This window comes from Schistocerca cancellata, chromosome 3 (assembly GCF_023864275.1).
Source record: "Schistocerca cancellata isolate TAMUIC-IGC-003103 chromosome 3, iqSchCanc2.1, whole genome shotgun sequence".
NCBI classification, from domain to species: Eukaryota; Metazoa; Arthropoda; class Insecta; order Orthoptera; family Acrididae; genus Schistocerca; species Schistocerca cancellata.
The window spans coordinates 387,857,510-387,877,605 of record NC_064628.1 but is presented as its reverse complement, the minus strand read 5'-3'; the positions used below and the strand labels follow the sequence as shown (position 1 = coordinate 387,877,605).

Sequence of the window (20,096 nt, the reverse complement as noted above, 5' to 3'; positions counted from 1 at the left end):
TCGTAAAGATTAATTTGCATTCTAACAGGTGTTACATTTTCAAAAAGTGTAGCAAAGTCATCTGCAAATACAAGACAGTTTACTCCAAAATTTTCGTTTCTTCTTCCCAACTTTGAAATATTATATTCATTCAGTTTTTCACTCAAAGTTCTCATAGTTTATTCTAGAACAGGATTGGGGTCAGACAACCCTTTCCAATACACCTGTGTTTGTTTCAAAGCCGCCACCACCACCGCTGCTGCCGCCGCCGCTGGTGTCAATACCTTCATTTGTAAGCCTACTGGCTTTTCTTCTTTCCTGGCACTCCTCCAATAATGTGTTGTCAGAGCCATCCATAGTACTGGATACATAGCTCTTCTTGAATCCTTTCATAGTAGATTCACTAGATATTATGCTCCAGACAGTAAGGATCCACTGGCCCAGCAAGGGTATTGAGGGTTTCTTTAACTTCCTTCTTGGAGTGAAGGCATGGTCTCTGAAGAAGCCACTCATTGTAACATTGTTGTAGGTGAACCTTAAAGTTCTATTCCCAGTTACATCCATTTCTTAAAATTGGGAGGTCATTCTTCCAGGACACACTACTAAAACTGTGTTGCTCTTTGTTATCAGATCCTTAACTTTCTGGGTTGAGTGTCCCCTGAAAGAGTGCAGTACCTACATTTTCCTTCTGTTTACAAGAGCCTGGTATTCGGTTGCAAACAACTTTCAGCCAATCTAGTATTGGGTCATTCGGTATCCATCTCTTTTCTAGTCATATAAAGACAAGTCCTGCAGGCAGTTTGTTATTTGGTATTGTCTTCCTTGTGAAGAACCACATATGAGGTGTGCTTCCTTCCATCTGTTAGCGTAACACTCATTGCTGTTATTCTGGACTCTGTATTGCAAGAACAACTTAAAGGAACACTTTTAACATACTTCACATCGACACTAGCTTTTGACAGCGTATCAATATAAACAGGTATCTGCTCAGCCCCTGTTGCACATATGGTCTAGCAAATAATTGGTTTACCACGTGCATATTCTTTGTTCACGAGATTGGCGTCGTCATTTGGATGCTTTAAGACTGTGTGCTTTGATGTGTTTCTATGAAGTGTTTGACTGCCTTGAGTGTTTGTTATAATTATGTACGACATTCAGTGATCCAGGTTCCTTTCGATTATTCAGTACTTATTGAGACATTTGTTCTCGAACATTTTCTTATGAGGAAAAGTAGAGAGCACTGTGCTATCCATACCATCATTAAACTGGGACTCAACAGAGCAAAATGTAGATAATCTGATGTTATCACAGCTGAATTCTCATAACATACCAGTTGAAAACTGCGTGGCTTTCTGCTCCAACAATGATCCTGTTATGATAGGACACAAAAATGGGGTTTCAGTAGTTTTGAAGGAAGTTCAACCCCTGTATTGCCATCATAGGTTGCATTTGCCACCCTGTTAATCTAGCTGCTGAAAAAGATGCTGGTAGGTTACCACTTGAAGTGGATGAGATTGTTGTTGATATATTTTATTTCTTAGAGAAGAGTGTCAAAAGAAAAGAATGCCTTCGGAAATTTCAGAATTTATGCAATAAAGAGACAGAGAAAATCCTGAAACAAGTTTGTACTAGGTGTTTATGTTTAGGCAGATGTTTGGTCAGACTAGTGGACCAGTGGCATCCACTTCTTTCTCCCCCCCCCCTCCCTCCCCCCCCCTCTCTCTCTCTCTCTCTCTCTCTCTCTCTCTCTCTCTCTCTCTCTCTCTCCAAAGGAGGAAGTAAAGTTATTAAACATCTCCACAAGCTTGACATCTTTCAGAATACCTAAAGTTGAACAAAGAGTATCAGAAGAAGAGAATTCTTGATTCTGCTACTACACATGCCCCTAAAACGATAGCATATTCTTCCAAATGTGACAAGCCCATCCTAAAAAGTAAGAGTTGTGCTACATCACATAAGGAAAAATTGTTTATGTTCCTGTCATCTACTTCAGCAAGGCCTTTTGCACTTTCCTTCTTGTGACTATTCCTGTATTTGATAAATTTAATGTTGCCCTTCAACCTTCTTCCCCACAAGTTCACTTTTCATTAGAACTTCTAATGGATTTGCTAAAGCAGTTTGTTAAGCCCAAAATTGTCAAAAGCTCCACATTGCTTGAAGTTGAGTAAAACTTGATTCAAAATCAAAGAAGTTATGATGAGTTACTGACATTCAGACATAGTGAGTGCTCCCCAGGATACAGATACATCCCTTTTCTTTTCATCAGTGGGAAACTACTTTTGTACTGCCCGTGACTACATCATCAAGTTTACACTTAAGGATTAATGTGTTAAAGCATGCTCAAGTTGCTAGGTTAGACAAAATTGAAGATGCACCAACATATTATGCAAAGAAGAGAATGAAACTACAGATGATGTGGTGAATGAGCTTCAGAGGCAGTTCATAGCTCTTCAGGTAGGTGACTTTTTAGATGCACATCAAAATGCTGTGAGTGAGTCCTGTTGGGCACAAATATCAAGAATTTGTGGAGCTGATAGACTTCTTAAGTATAACAGAATTTCTAGAGCAATGCTCTCTATTCTCACTGTACCCTATAGCAATGCAGAATGTGAATATGTTTTCAGCCTTGTGAAGAAAAATGGAACACAGTTCTGATCATCCATGTCCAGTCAACCTCCGGAGTCTTCCTGTTTTGAAGACCAGGAGTTCTGGTCTCTGTTAAGACAAAACACTTTCTCAAGACCCTTTGTAGGAAGCTAGAGAGGCTAAAACTTAGACTTTCAAGTCGAACTAACATGTGATTTGTAGTGTTTATAATATTAGTTTTTGCCTAAGTTTTGTTGTGCAAAGCCTTTTTCAGTTATCACATATCTGCTTAATTTATCAAGGAAGTAATGTGTATGCTCCAAACCAATAGTCACCACACCTGCTGCTGTTTAACATGAATTTCTTCTTGGTTGTTATGTTCATCTACAAATCATTGTCCTATGATGTAAGTAGATGTGATTTCATTGTAGTATCCTGTTTAAAGCATGAATTATTGTATTTTGTAGCCCAGAAGAATTATGATTTTCATTAAGCCAGGGTATGTCAAAAATTGTTACATTATTTTGTCATGCATGATAGCCTTTCTCAAAAGTTGGCAGGTATGCAATAGCCCTTTTCTGTCTGAGCCCTAAAGCTAATTGCAGCTCGGCAGAAGCATATGATGAATTTTTGATTGAAAGCTTAGCATGTTGGCTGTATGAATTATTGCTGTTTTTTCACTTTAACTACAGTGTTATGATGAAATAACAGTAATATTATGGAAACGAAAGCTTGCTAATCACCATATGGAGGATATGCTGAAGTCACAGACAGGCCCAACAAAAAGAATGCTTTACATTTTACTGCCAAGCTGTGGCCAAGAGACAGTTAATGAAAGTAATGCCTAACACAACATGCTTCACTTCAGTGACTGCTTCACAGCCTGTGCAATATGGGTCCCCCTTCCCTTGTTCCCATTCCAGCACTAGAAAGCCTTCTATTACAATCCAACACACTCACTAGACTTTTCCCCTCCCTTCTCTCCTTTTCCATTCCCCCACACCATAAAAAAAAAAGAGGGGAAGAAGAAGAAGAAGAAGAAACCTGACTGCACTTGGACGCCTTACCCTGTCTTCACCATATCCCTGCATGCTCCCACAAGCTGTACTACACCTAGCCCCACCTGTACCTGGCTATTCATCCCAGCCTCCCGCATATCCCCATCACCCACATATTCTCTCTCCCATGAAGCACAGTTAATATATGCAGTCTGGTCTGAGTAGGCATAGACAGTGGTTTGTGCATGTGCGTCTCTCTCTCTCTCTCTCTCTCCCCCCCCCCCCCCCCCCCCCCACTTTACAGGAAGCCTTTTTGGCCGAAACCTCAAATGTATGAGAGCTATTTTGTTGTGACTGTCAGCAGTCTATCCTTTTCATAATATTATTATTCTTCCATCCTGTGTTTTCAATTGTTTGATGTTATGATAAAAGTTACATATCATTTCAATACAGGGATTCCGAAGCTAGAAGATGCAAACCATGCTGGGACACAACACTCTCTGGACTGTACTCTTATTCTTACTGAGGGAGACTCAGCCAAGTCATTGGCTGTGTCTGGTCTTGGTGTAATTGGAAGAGATAAATATGGTGTTTTCCCGTTGAGAGGCAAGCTGTTGAACGTTCGTGAAGCTTCCCACAAACAGGTGAGCTTATGGATGTCCCATGTATCTAACATTTGGAGTAAAACTAATATTTATTATTGAAATCAGTGGACTTGCTTAGTGGATGAAAAGTACTTGACATATTTGTTAGTTTTCTGTTCACTATAATGTTGCTTTTGGTTTTCTTTAGGACAGGCCACATGTAAAATTCTATTTAATAATTGTAGAGAAATGTATCAGTTGTCATTACACATCACTGTAATGGATGACGTTAATAGTTGGCACTTCGTTTAACTTACACTTACAGTTATTGGCACTTAGAATAGTGTTTGCATAACTGTGCAAATAATTGTTACTTTACTTTATTTGGTCAAACAAAGTTTTCTGCCTATAACTCCAACACAGAAATGTGTGTCTTAAATATTCTTTTATGTCCCTGCTATTTACGCATTTAGTCGTGGAGCTCCAATTTCTGATAGTGTGATTTTCACATTATCTGTTAATATTTGCCTCAAACACACAATTTTTTGAGTATGTAAGTAGTATTTATTGTAATAATGAAATGTTTTAAGTGCTGTGTAATTTGTATTTTGACAGATAATGGATAATGCAGAAATAAACAACATAATTCGTATTGTTGGCCTTCAGTACAAGAAGAAGTATGAATCTGTAAATGATCTAAAGACACTGAGATATGGAAAGCTGATGATAATGACAGATCAGGACCAGGTAAATCAACTCTTATCTCGAAAAAGACTTAGATTTTTCTGTTGATGTGCATAATGCTTTCTTAAGTGGGTCAATAGAAAAGGGGTGGTAACCTGTTTGCATTTGGAGGATACAGTACTTTCATCTCTTTGAAATTGAATAAACCAAAAAAATCGATTAACCGGTGCTTTCTGTTCGGTTCCTGCTGAATTACATCAAAAAAATTTCTCACTTTACTGAATTTTACGAACTAAAATTTGATCCCCAAGTTACATATTCCATATCTTATTTGCATCTGAACCAAATAAGTGTAAGCATACATAGTTCTGTGCACTACATTATTTTCTGTTACAGTTTTCACATAATTTTTGTCTGATGCACTTTAATCTCGTAACAATGGCCCGATCTCTTGCTTGCTGTTCGCAAGACGCAAGGACGAGGGGAAAGAGGAGCTGGTCAGCAAACCACTCCAGGGTGTATACGACCCGGGAGATCCGGGAAAAACCCGGGAATTTTTTCATCCGGGAAAAAACCCGGGATATTTTTAGAGTTCCGGGAATTTTTCATTGTTTTATTTTTCAGTTAAATGTTTGTAATTTTGACTGGTAAGAACCGATACTCTAAAAAAGGATATTACTGTATCCCGCTACTGCAGAATATTACTTCAACAATAAAACATAAACGAGAGAAAAAACGAAAATAACTTAAATTGCAAAGGAAATGCGTCATATACGACGACGACACACAGTGCTCATGCAAGCGTCTGCCAATTGAAAATGTGTCAAAGGAAGACTATGTAGTGCATCATAACAACAAATTGCTTCCAATGTGCGTTAAGTCGCAACTGTTTACATTTGATTTCTTTTAGCAGTTACGCGCGGTCTCATGCGCATGTGCAGTTGGGTCACATTTGAGTAGTTGATTCTTCCGCTTCTGGCTACAGGAATGTGGCTGTTGGCTGTGCAAGCAGTCTCAGCAAGCAGCTAGATGATACTGGAAAAGGGGGCGCCAAATTCATATTCTTGAGGAACAAAACTTGTTTCACAAAGCGCCTAGCATCCAGCGCACGTTTGTCTATCGATTATTCAGATGATTTACCCTTCCCTGTTGGTTTTGGAACATTTTTGAATACATTTAAAGTTGATTTCTGAATGAATCATAAGTTCACTTTTGAATGCATGCATAGTATACGTGATGTCTCTGTCAGGAGAATCCTCGTCGCATCTAGAGATAAACATTATGCAGAAAAAAGGGGACGGGGCTTTACTGGCGAAATCCATAGATTCAGTACCAGAATGGAAATAAACGACTGACAGGAATAACAGGTAAGAAAGATTATGTATTATCTTCTCGGTGTATCCAAGAAAATGAAATTTTGACAGAAAATTTTTGACCAGATCGCTACACTGGTAATCACCAGTAGTACAGCCCCTGGCTAGCAGCCGCGTAAGTTCTATTCTGGAAGTAACGCGGAAAACGTGTTGTACACGTAATGACGCCTAATCGGAAAATAAACGCGGGATAACTCAACCTGTGATTCTGGAAGGGTTAGTGAAGTTATCGGCGAACAAGTTTTGACAGTGGCAGCAATAGCTACAGAATTGGTGATGACAAGATTGTTTGTTAGAACGGGGAAGGAGAAGAAACGGGTACATCACACCAATTATGGAAGACTAACAAGATTCCAAATTTATATAAAATTTTTGGAATACTACTTTTCGATCTCATGCTTGAGAAGCTGGTGAGTATGAATGAAATGTGAAACTATTTCCTAACATAAAGCTTTTTGGTTGTATGTAGTAGGCCAAATAGTCATTTGATATTGGTACTTCGTGGATTATATTCTGTCGTGTTATAAAAGTCGCCTTTTGTGCCAAAACAGTCTCATTTATTTGGTGTCTTACAAAATTGCTGTCATATTAGAAAGGCCTATTTTGTTTTATCTAGCAGACAGTGACAAAATAGACATAATCAGATCGAGAAACCACACAGTCTTGGGTATTATTGTATTAACAGCTTTTCAGTATTAGATAACGACATTTCGATTTTTCATATAGCACAACGTTTGACGAACTTTGTTGAGATAATAGATTCTTTCGCAGAAAGGAAAGCACGCCATGTAAAGCTGTAGCAAGATTAGAGAGAAAAAATTCTAGGAGCTAAGGTTTGAAGAAATTTGTAATTTCTTGCTTATCTCTTGTCAGTATTGGTTTTATATATCCTATATTTAATTTTGTCACACACAACAGCAAGTTATTAACTAAGAGGCAATAAAGAGTTCAGATTTCCTGAAGAGTTCTTGTTCTCTCGATTACAAATAATCTCATGAGTTATTAATCGCGAGATTTTTTTTTAAAGAGGGGTAGGCTGTCAAACCGGCCGATGGGAGCAGGAGAGGCACCACAGGATTTTTCAATTTCCACTCTCCTGCATATAGTTTGGTCGTGCGGTAGATAAATGCATTATGAAGAGGCGTGGCACTGCACTTTGATGTACTTAGACCAAATAATATGTCTTTAGTATTGACCCGGTTCGCAAATGTCGTAGATCTGGGGCTGATGCGCAGAGCAGTCTCAGTTATAGTGGGTAGTCTCCATGTGACCCGTGTTCACATTTAGTGATTTTGCTGCTTCTGCTTCGTTTACTCCCACATCAAATGAATACAAAACGGATATCTGTGGCCGGAAGCTATCAAGTGAATTAAAACACTTTCACATAGTTACGGAAGGCTGAAATATGTCATTAGTTTCAGATTTGATTTTATTTCCATCTTTCTGACAGTCAAGCATTAATCGCCTTGCGGAACAATAAAGTTCTTTTTGTCTTTTTGCTAAAGAAATTTGACTTCTGTTAACCTTTTCCGCAGAGGCACTCAACGTATTTGAAACGAAACGTTTAATTCCACAGTAGTGGCTAGTTTCAACTGTTCACTGCATTTCAAGTGAACGTTTTCGTTTTCTAGCACGTCTTGCATTTTGCCATAATAAAGAACCAAACATGATATAACTCAGTACTGGTGCTCCAAGAAAATTTACATCCCGAAAACCACACTGAAAAGCTTAATATCAGGCCGAGGTCTACTTCATTGGGAATATGGACATACGAATGTGCCCTTTTTAAGTATGTACTTTAAATGTGCACATTTTAATATGGTTCACTAAATTCCGATGCTCTTGCAGTATCCTCTGATGTCTTGTTTCTTTTATGACATAATGTATGATGTTTTACACGTACGTACATACGGACTTCCTACGTCATGATAGTTACCCAAGCGTGGTGTCGCCTGTTATCTGCGCTTTCTGGGAACTGCTGAAACGAACCTATTTCTAACAGTTCGCGGGAAAATATTGCGAATAGTGGTTTGAAAAGCGTTACTTTTAAAGTAAATATCCTTTTACGTAAGTTGAACTATGTGCAAGAATGTACCATGAATTTATTAAATCACAGAGCATTTGACACTCATTAAAAAGTCAACTCTTTCATGACGAGCCATTTAGATTTAAAAATGAACTCTTTGATGACGAGCCATTTAGAAGAATTTCGAACCCAGAAGAACAGACATTTATGTCTTTATTAAAAATTTTACTGGCACATTTGTGTGATAATATCTTAAAGTGTAACACGTGCAATAAAGATCAACAGTATATCCGAAAGCTTAGCTTCTCTTGCAGCTTGAGACCAATATTATATGTGAAAGCTTTCCTTTTCTTGTAGCAACATTATGTATATTAATTTAAACTATTAACTTTCCCTGTTTGTGTGTTCGTGCTACTTATCAGTGATGTTGCTGTTGGCTGACTACATCACGTGTCTTATGCTCTTAATATCCGCTGTCATTGGCTGGTGAGATCACGTGACATGAGCCATGAACGGCTTACAAAATCGCATCGAAATCTCTTCAATGATTCGGAAAGTAACATGCAGTGTTGTGGTGGAATTCCAGTGTATATTTTCGTAATATGAAAATACGCAGCGTACATGTTGCTGCACATCAAAGATATTTCCAAAACTTGTCTTTTTTCCCTGAGTTTCGTTTCCTAAAGTGCCGGGAAATTGTACGCCCATGTATAAAACCATAACCATTCAAAGGATTGATAAGGAAAAATATACTGTCACCCGGGAGAAGCTGTACTTTTAACCGGGAAATCCGGGAATTTTTTTTCCTTGTCCACGTATACACCCTGCAGACATATTGCACAACAATCCAGAGATCTTTCTCTCCTTGTCTGTCTGTCTGGGAACCGTGAATGTGGGTCGTGTCCCCCGCCCCCCTCCCTCCCTCCCTCCTCCATCATTTGCAATATGCCATAGAAACAGAAATCAGCTAATAATACTCGGAAGCTATAACAAAAGCAGAAAATTCTACATGTGGTCAGCACTGTAGAGAAGACTAAAACACAGGTTGCAGATACTGAAGTCTGCTCTCATCGATAATAAGTTCAACACAGAAAATAGAGGCAGTCCTGGTAAGCTGTTGATTTTGCTGCAGTAGAAAGCGCATGAGGCTGATCATACTTTAACAGGGTGTCTACGACCCGGGAGATCCGGGAAAAACCCGGGATTTTTTTTTTTAATTCCGGGAATTTTTGATTGTTTTTGTTCTCAGTTAAATTTTTTTAATTTTGACTGGTAAGAACAAATACTCTAACAAAGGATATTACTGTATCCTGCTACTGCAGAATAATACTGCAGCCATAAAACGTGAACGAGAGAAAAAACTAAAATAAAACTTAAATTGCAAAGGAAATGCGCCAATACAGCAACAAAACACAGTGCTCATACAAGTGGCTGCCAATGCATCCTATGCATTTGAGGCTGACTGCAGTACAGTTTTACTGCCGCCAATTTACATTTCGGGGAAAGACCCCAAAGATAAGAGAGATTAGGGCTCGTACAGAGGCATATAGGCAGTCATTTTTCCCTTGTTCTATTTGGGAGTGGAACAGGGAGAGAAGATACTAGTTGTGGTACGAGGTACCCCCCACCACGCACCATATGGTGGAGTGCGGAGTATGGATGTAGATGTAGATGTAGGTTGTAAATTGAGAGCTACATAAGAATAGGCAACCACTCTTCAACTTTTGGGTAACATCTGGTTTATTACACTGTTGCATGGAATCCACAACTAATGACAGTGTTAGTATAACAGGTATGTCTTTCGTTATTGTTTATGCTCTTGCTCATAATTTGTGCTGCTGCATTTGCATGAGCGTTAAATGCTAGAAATTATGGCAAATTTTGGTGTGGATGTTTATACATTCAGCATGTAATGTGTTGGAGATGGGAATGTTTTATGGATGAAAATCAGAATGATACTGAAAAATTTTTATTTCCCTGCTGACTGTTACATACAAATAGATACTTGGTAAACTATCAGTCATATTTCAGGATGGCTCTCACATCAAAGGTTTGCTGATCAATTTCATTCACCACAATTGGCCATCTCTTCTTCAACTCCCATTTTTGGAAGAGTTTATAACTCCCATTGTGAAGGCATCAAAAGGCAGTCAAGAATTCTCATTTTATTCGCTTCCAGAATTTGAGGAATGGAAAGCTTCAAGAGATAACTGGCATACATATAAGATAAAGTACTACAAAGGTAATTTTTGCCATATTTTTTTATTGTTAGTAAAGCATTTACAATCCAGTGTGCTTACACAACACAAATGAAATTCTGTTTGGTGTACATGTCTATTCGTGTTATGGTTTTTCTTTTTTAAATTTGACAAATATTCCAGGTTTGGGTACCTCTACATCCAAAGAGGCAAAGGAGTACTTCATGGACATGAAGCGACACAGAATAAAATTCAAGTATGGAGGTCCCAGTGATGATCACTGCATTAATATGGTAAAACATCAAATATGTAATTGTAATGTTCCTTTAAAGACTGCAAGATTATCTTACATGAAATGATTACAAACTGGAATACAGAGATAAATAGGACTGCAGTCATTAATAGCTTTGCATGTAATTTTATCTTTTGTAAAGACGTGTCATTCCATTTCGTTGCTCGTACAGCAGTCTCTCCTTATAAAATTCTGAACTGTATCATTCTCTTTTTATTGATATTCACTGCAGCTGTTAAAACTGCACTGATGTTGGTGAGAGTAGTTTCACCATTCGTTCTTTTACGAGGTAGTGATTGAAATCTCTTCAAATTTCTTGCATTTGGGAATGGGATCTGCCTGTTCAATTGACGAGCTGTCAGTTAGATTGGTATGTAGAGAATCAACACCCACATTTGACTGTATTTTGTTTGTTTAATTATGACCCTGGTTTCAGACCTTTATACTATTTTCGAGTGATTGAATTTGTCATTAACATATGACATGCTCCAACTATTATTCACTGAAATTTCACAAGCCGGTGATTTTACTTCTGGCATTTCGTGGGGAGCCAGTATTTTTCTTAACTTATGGCCAGTTATGAGCTTGATGTCATACAATATATGTTAACAACATAAACTCAATCCCTTGAAAATGGCATAAAAGGCCAAAACCTGTGTCTTAAATAAACAATATTACAGTCAAATGGCAGTGTGTTCATTTAAAAATTATTGTATGACTGTTGCTCAGCAACATTAAAAAATAAATGGTTGGTATTTCATTCAACCAGGACTTGTTCTTTGGTTGAGCACTGGGATATTAGGGTAAAGTCAGCCTGTTGTGGTTGAGAGTAAGAAACAGTTGCCCTGGTTATGGCAGGTTATGTTAGTTATGGGATCAACTGAGACAACTGTCTAGTGAGGCAGTAGGGAATTAATGTGTGACGAATCAAAATGTTGTTGGCAGTAGACAAATAGCAGGACACAAGTGGGAAATTAGTGGAGATGTCAGTGCAGAAAAAGGAGGTTGGGAAAAGAAAGTACGAGAAGCGAGTGCAGCTCAAATAATTGCTGAAATATCAAAGAGGAAACTGTCCCCAAAAGAAACTAAAGTAATCAGAGATTTATAAAAATTAAACTTCCAAAATGGTAGCAGACATGCACAATCACTGAAAGGATGACATTTATGAGAGTGCGTACTTAGTTATTGCTGGTGTAAAGAAGTAGAATTTTTTATTTGATTTATTTATAGATACAGACAGAAAAAAAGTTGTGATTGTCCTTGATCTTAATTGCTGAGTATTGCCAGTTTGCACATAGTTTCTGTCCCATTGTCTGTGTCAGTTTATCCATTAGGTTTTCATAGAGGAGCGGCATCTCAGGATCAACTTGCCCATCGTGCAGAGACTGTAACAGCCAGTTGCAATAATCATGTCGAGCAGCGGTATCTGAGCACATTTGTTGCACTACCATTATTTTTTATGGTTTCAATTTCATTTTGTGCACAGCTCTGTGAGCAGATGTTCATGATATGAGTCTGAAGTGCCAAATGGTGCAGAGATTTTCTTGGACTTTTTTTCCAAAGCCTTCCATATCTTTTGTAATTTACTTTCTGGTAAAATACTAGGTTCTCTAGATCTTGTTTGTGTAACAGAGATCAAGTCTGTTGAAATTTCTTCACTAATTTGCGTATTGTCGAATCATTGGGAACAATCGCACTGGGAAATTTTCATATGACTTCAAGCCGACATTCCACGCACGATTCTGTTTTTCCACAGCTCCACACAAGAAACGCTTGTTGACCCTTTGTGTATATCAACCAAATGGAAACACAAGAGGAAATTTGAGCCAAAATACCCGAACACTCAGTCTCACAGTATAGAAGATGCACCACGGTGTTTCTGCCTGAGGACCGGGCCCAGCGACGTATGGGTAGGCAAAGTGCCAGACTTGGCCCAGTTGCAATAATGACATCTAGCAACAATATTTGAAGTGATCGGACTTCACAAAAAACTCAAATGAAAACACCAGTACACTCTCGCTCAGTGTAGGGGGCACCTGCAAGGTGTTGGTGTCTGAGAACTACGCATTGCGACAACGGGGAGATGCAGCGGCAACAGCTGGCAAGTGCGCTACATGACCTGCGTACCCCTTCTGGGCGTCTTTCGTGAGACGCCTTGTAGATGCTGATTTTGACAAGAATAGGTGCTAATTTTACAAAAAATTGAGATACATTTTGGGTCACTACAGATAAGACGCAAGAGAGCACCTAGCAACCATTGTAAGAACAACTTTGGCATTGTTCTGTTTTACAGGATCTTAAAATCAGCACATTTATTTTTGTGTTTATGTTTATTTGTAGGCTTTAATGTATAATTTCATCATATTATTATGTTTTTGTTGTTGCAGGCATTTAGTAAGAAATGTGTGGAACAACGAAAAGAGTGGCTCACAGCGTGGATGGAGGATTCAAAGAGGAGGAAGGAAATGGGTCTGCCTGAACAGTATCTGTATGAGAAAGATACACAGTCTGTTAATTATTCAGATTTTGTCAATAAAGAACTCGTACTCTTTAGCAATTGTGACAATGAAAGATCCATCCCATCTTTGGTTGATGGGTTCAAACCTGGACAGAGGAAGGTGAGTTCTTTGCAGACTTTTTTTTAGATATAGAAATAGTATGTCTTATTTTGTGTGATACATGGGGTGGGGGGATAATTTAGTTTCAGGCTTGCATAGGTCTTGGTGTATTGTACACTTTCGTTTTTCATTTATTTAATCCCGACCTGATTTCAGTGACAGTGTCGCTATTATGTTACGTGTGTGTGTGTGTGTGTGTGTGTGTGTGTGTGTGTGTGTGTGTGTGACCTGGTAGATAGTGTCGGAAGTTCCATGCGGCTTTTCGCGGATGATGCTGTAGTATACAGAGAAGTTGCAGCATTAGAAAATTGTAGCGAAATGCAGGGAGATCTGCAGCGGATAGGCACTTGGTGCGGGGAATGGCAACTGACCCTTAACATAGACAAATGTAATGTATTGCGAATACATAGAAAGAAGGATCCTGTATTGTATGATTATATGTTAGTGGAACAAACACTGGTAGCAGTTACTTCTGTAAAATATCTGGGAGTATGCGTACGGAACGATTTGAAGTGGAATGATCATATAAAATTAATTGTTGGTAAGGCGGGTACCAGGTTGAGATTCATTGGGAGAGTCCTTGGAAAATGTAGTCCATCAACAAAGGAGGTGGCTTACAAAACACTCGTTCGACCTATACTTGAGTATTGCTCATCAGTGTGGGATCCGTGCCGGATTGGGTTGACGGAGGAGATAGAGAAGATCGAAAGAAGAGCGGCGCGTTTCGTCACAGGGTTATTTGGTAACCGTGATAGCGTTACGGAGATGTTAAACTCAAGTGGCAGACTCTGCAAGAGAGGCGCTCTGCATCGCGGTGTAGCTTGCTCGCCAGGTTTCGAGAGGGTGCGTTTCTGGATGAGGTATCGAATATATTGCTTCCCCCTACTTATACCTCCCGAGGAGATCACGAATGTAAAATTAGAGAGATTAGAGCGCGCACGGAGCCTTTCAGACAGTTCTTCCCGCGAACCATACGCGACGGGAACAGGAAAAGGAGGTAATGACAGTGGCACCTAATGTGCCCTCCGCCACACACCGTTGGGTGGCTTGCAGAGTATAAATGTAGATGTAGATGAGTGTATATGCAAGAAATGTGCACTTACAGAATTTCGAATTGTGGAATTGCAGTATGGACTTCAGGGGGGAAAAGAATAATGGTCTCCTTTGCAGAATTTGTTTTCAAATGTTCGGAGCCAGTTTTTTTAGATTTTTTTATTGATGATTTACTGTGTTACGCAAGACTTATGGGTCTTAGAACTTATTGCAGACAATGATTTTTGTTTTCTATATGCAAAAAAATGAAACAGATTCATCTCAAAGCTGTAATGTAGTAGCGCCTACTTCTCTTGAAAGTTTTATAAAATTATTTCACACGTACTGAGAGGCAACCTCATGGATCAACTGGCAACAAAATTACTTTACAGAAAGCAACTACGCTGGTCATAACATCAGAAACTTGTCAATAAAATAACATCGACAGTTGATAACAGGACTGAGTTGTGAGTGTTAACATCTTAGATCTGAACTGTTCTTCTCGCTTAATATGCAGCTGGGGATCAGTGATAATAAGCCTGTTGAAGAATTACTGACTGTGTGGGTGTCTGTAGGAATGTAGAGGAAGGTAGGGAGATATTTCTGATTAATTAGTGCAGCAAGGAAACGTTCCAGATTACCTGAACAGACTACACCAAAGATTCATCTCTCAGGCTGAAAATGTTGTGCATAAACTTACAAAAGTTGAAGAATTTTATACAACCCATCTTAAACACATGTGGCAAACAAAGTTGTAACGGATAAGGAAGACCTGCCATGGTTTCTGTAGCTGTGTTAGGAAAGTGCTCCTAAAGCAAAGAGAGCTTCACTATAGACACAAACGTAGCCAAATCCTTGTAGACCAACAAAAACTCAACAAAGCCAAAATTGTCCTAAGGAAAGTAATGCATGAAGTGTTCAATGAATTTATTAATAATATTTTATTTACTGCTTTGACAGAAAGTGCTAGTTAGTAAGTTTATATTAAAGTGTAAAGAGGTCAAAGCCAGTTGTCCAGATACCCAGTGACATAATTGCACCAAAACGGACAATGACAGTGAGAAAGCCAAAACAACAAACAAAAAATAAACAAGTTAGATGGGCACAGATATAAAGAGTGTGTCATGTTTGGTCATAGCACCAGAAGTTTCATTTTACACGGAATATGTGAACATTATTTACCCCTGCAGCCTAATTCTAATTCAATAGTTTCTCACAAAAAAGAAATTAACTCTGTTGCCATTTCATTGTGAGCATTGCATATAGGAATGGGTGGTGGTGTTGGGTGCCGGGAGGAGGGGGAGGGGCGCAATGACCTTGGGAGGTCCTATCCCATGACGTCTCTCTCTCTCTCTCTCTCTCTCTCTCTCTCTCTCTCTCTCTCTCTCTCTCTCTCTCTCTTTAAATGAGGAAACACAGAGAAACTTCCTTCAGATTATTGTGTTCGTAAGTTGCTCATATCACTCCGGTGCCCTGTTTGTGTTACATATGGCAACATTACATTGCAATTATAATGTTAATTTGTAATAATGTAGCAAATCAATCTTGCAGGTGCTGTTCACATGCTTGAAACGAAATGACAAGAGAGAAGTTAAAGTTGCTCAATTGGCAGGTTCAGTGGCTGAACATTCTGCGTATCACCATGGTGAACAGTCACTTATGTCAACAATTGTAAACTTGGCACAGAATTTCGTGGGCAGCAATAATATCAATGTTCTGCAACCAATTGGACAGTTTGGCACTCGGCTTAATGGTGGAAAGGATTCAGCTAGTCCAAGATACATCTTCACAATGTTAAGGTGAGTTGGAAATACGGTGTGTCTCCCCTGAAAATGTTTGCACGTTCCCAACTAAATATCACTGCTGCATTATCAGCATATTTTCTCATTATTAATAAAAATTTGTAGATGTACAGTAACGAATAAGAGCTTGTTGGAAGATTGGGGCGTGTGTGTGTGTGGGGGGGGGGGGGGGGGGCAGATTTTAGAACTTTAAAATCTTGCATTCAGCAAATTTTGGACATTCGCTTTGGATGATTGGTGTGTGCAAGTGTTCTCTCTCTCTCTCTCTCTCTCTCTCTCTCTCTCTCTCTCTCTCTCTCTCTCTCTCTCCCCCTCTCTCCCTCCCCCCCCCCCCTCTCCCACCCCCTTTCAACTGTAAACAATGTATGTGCATTTGACATGGCAGTATTAAGTAGTGGATATGCAGTTATATTGAATCGACTGTTGTCACAAATTGCAGTGGAGCAAAATCTCAAAATCAACCATTCAAGACTTTTCTGGAATGTGTTGAAGAGAAACTGTATGCACAGTTCATTGTACACACCTCGACTCCTGAAAAAAAATGTGTGCTTCATTTTGATTGCAATGGAAAAAGTGGATAGTTCTTTTCAGGGAAAAAAGTCATCACAAGTCATGAGATTTGGTAATCTATATGAACCTTCCACAAAACCATAAAGTGCAGAAATTCACATGAAAGTTCAGTAATTTGATGACCGACATTCAAGCCAATTTCTGAATAGCAGAAGCATTGTCAGACAGCCACACACAAGAGAGAGACACTCTTACGCCATCCACAATGTACAATCTTGACACCTGTGGGCAGTGTGTCTGCAATGATGAGAATTCCCTTGCCCGTTATGTTTCGTAAAAGCCTGCACAGGCAGGCACTTGCCCTTCTACCCCAGTTAGTCAGCAAATAGGTTTCCCTAAGGCTGGAGCATCTGAGTCATAATCCTCTTCAAAGATTTTGGTTATCTACCATCATGCTCTGAAATAAGGGCAATCCTACCCAAGATCCTTTCCAGCTCTCCTGAAATGGTATTCTCTCTCTCTCTCTCTCTATTGCCCACACAACCTACTCATCATCCTGTTACACCCCTATGCCACTCCCTACCCCTTGCCACAGCGGAATATCCTTGTGGAACACCCAGACGCAAGACCAGTCCAATTCATCCTTCAGCACATCCTACTCTAGTTGTCACAGCTTACCCTATGCTGTGAGAGGCATGGCAACCTGTGAAAGAAGCGATGCTTTATGCCAGCTCTGCTGCAATTTCTGCACAGCATTTCATGTGAACATAACCACTAACCAGTTGTCCATCAGTACGAATAACTTAAGAGCAGAGTTGACCACCCACTGGCACAAAATGCTGCTCTGCACAGCATGTTAAAATATAGTGACTGACTGCTTCCCATTATGTGCCATGTGGATCCTTCCCTCCAGCACCAGCTTTTCTGATCTACATGCATGGGAATTATCTGTGCACCACATCATTCTGTCTTGTGATCCTTCTGGCATCAATATCTGCTAACCCATGGTCCCCACACCATCTATATAAGTGTGGCCTCTCTCTGTCCTACACCACCTCCCAATTCCAAGTCATCTTCATTGTGTGCTGCACTTCATTTGCTCCAGTTCCCCTGCTGTTGCTTGCTTTGCCTATGCACCTGTCACGCCTCTCCCCTCACATGCCTGTCCTACACACCTGCTTCCTCCCTTGGAACCACTAGCTATCTGCCCACAACCCATCCTCCTGCTTCATACATCTCCCTCCCTCTATTTCCTGGCCCTATCCCACACAACCTCCATCATAGTTCATCTGCCAAAATGCAATCTCATTGTGGTGATTACCTGGCACAACGTTAATGCGTGGTGTGTGTGTGTGTGTGTGTGTGTGTGTGTGTGTGTGTGTGTGTGTGTGTGTGTGTGTGTGTGTTTTGGTGAACGATGCAGCTACTCTGTACAAATAATTATTTCATTTTTAAGTTCTTATGTAATGTTTTACTTCTAAAACTTGATTGACCTAGCTTCTTTCATGTTATGTTTCAGTCCATTGACACGATATATTTTCCATAAGCATGATGACGCACTCCTAAAGCACAATACAGATGATAACCAAAGAATTGAACCAGTTTGGTACATACCAATCATACCAATGGTACTTGTTAATGGTGCAGATGGGATTGGAACTGGTTGGATGACAAAGATACCAAATTACAATCCCAGAGAAATAATTGAGAATTTGAGGAGAATGATTGAGGGTGAAGATCCAAAACCTATGGTAAATATTACAAAGAAATATATTTTCCCTTTAAAATAAGTCTGTGGCTATTGTTCCTAAATGATGACTTTCTTACTACTACTACTACTACTACTACTACTACTACTACGTATTATAAACATATTTATAGTACTGTAAGTTTCACCTTCATCGTAAGCATAGATGTTGAAAATAAGTTATATGTAAATCCAAGTATTTTCTGTATATTTAAAAAGAAAGATGATGAGACTTACCAAACAAAAGCGCTGGCAGGTCGATAGACACACAAACACAAACACACACACAAAATTCTAGCTTTCGCAACCAACAGTTGCCTCGTCAGGAAAGAGGGAAGGAGAGGGAAAGACAAAAGGATATGGGTTTTAAGGGAGAGGGTAAGGAGTCATTCCAATCCCGGGAGCGGAAAGACTTACCTTAGGGGGAAAAAAGGACAGGTATACACTCGCGCGCGCGCGCACACACACACACACACATATCCATCCGCATATACACAGACACAAGCAGACATTTGTAAGGCCTCCTCTCCTTCCCTCTTTCCTGACGAGGCAACCGTTGGTTGCGAGAGCTAGAATTTTGTGTGTATGTTTGTGTTTGTTTGTGTGTCTATCGACCTGCCAGCGCTTTTGTTTGGTAAGTCTCATCATCTTTCCTTTTAAATATATTTTTCCTACGTGGAATGTTTCCCTCTATTATATTCAAGTATTTTCTGTGATATATTAGTCACACAGAAGGCATCCAAAATCTACTAACCTGTGAAAAATGTACTAGGGATAAATTGTATTGCTCAAATTTATCTTAAATTTTCCCAACTTTGTGGGGCCCATTTCTGCAATAATTTTGTGTAGACCAAATTGGCTGTTACCAGAAGCCCCTTGACGTACTTTTTCAGATGGATCAAGTTAATACTGTGTTTGGAGCATTTGAGCCATATTTGGGTAGAACTGTATGGAAGTCCAAATCTGATCATCCAGTTACAAATTTTCTGCGAGTTCTGTAAATCACTTGAGGTGAATACCTTAACAGTTCCCCAAAGGAGGCTACAGCCAGTGTTCACCCATCTTTTCCCCAAACTTAAATTTTCTCTGTGTCCAATGAAATTGGTATTCACAGGACATTCAGCTTGTGACAGTTTGACTGCTTTATTTCTTCGTTTGTTGTCCTCGGTGTTGACGTTCTGAATTGCTACACTGACTGAAAAATGGGTTGTGGAAGTAAAACTCTGACTACTTTGAATGATGTATCTGACGTACACATTTGCATTTCACAACCCCCACATACACACATTTAATATGGGCAGTGCACTATTGTTTAACTTTCGATAAGCCTCGTTAATAGTTTGCAGGCAAACCTCCACATACTGCTACAATAGTTCACTATTGAACATTTACGAGAAGTAAAAACCTAACCACAAAGGTCATAGTTCTTGAAGAATAGAACGGTACATATGGAGCAGACACTGTCATTGTGTTAACATACGGATTATGTAATACTTACTTCCCAGTTAAGTTGAAGCATTGTTGTTCTAACGAAATACAGATTTCTTGTCGGAAACTCGGCTGTGGGCTGACTGACTCATGACCAAAAATTGGGGCCTTATATATATTCACAATAATAGGCCCTGAAACTACACATTGTTCAATGTTTAATTTACGGAAATTACAAT

General features: G+C 39.4%; 1 protein-coding gene across 3 annotated transcripts in view; it reads left to right on the top strand.

Moving 5' to 3' along the window:
* LOC126175098 (DNA topoisomerase 2-alpha-like) overlaps positions 1 to 20,096 on the top strand; it is a 168,453-nt gene that overhangs the window by 42,383 nt on the left and 105,974 nt on the right. For all 3 annotated transcript variants that reach the window (XM_049921641.1, XM_049921642.1, XM_049921640.1), the window contains 7 exons: positions 4,017 to 4,207; positions 4,763 to 4,894; positions 10,262 to 10,472; positions 10,612 to 10,721; positions 13,108 to 13,338; positions 15,922 to 16,169; positions 18,202 to 18,433. In XM_049921641.1, the coding sequence (XP_049777598.1) occupies positions 4,017 to 4,207; positions 4,763 to 4,894; positions 10,262 to 10,472; positions 10,612 to 10,721; positions 13,108 to 13,338; positions 15,922 to 16,169; positions 18,202 to 18,433 (1,355 nt within the window). The remainder of the gene's footprint in view (positions 1 to 4,016; positions 4,208 to 4,762; positions 4,895 to 10,261; positions 10,473 to 10,611; positions 10,722 to 13,107; positions 13,339 to 15,921; positions 16,170 to 18,201; positions 18,434 to 20,096) is intronic.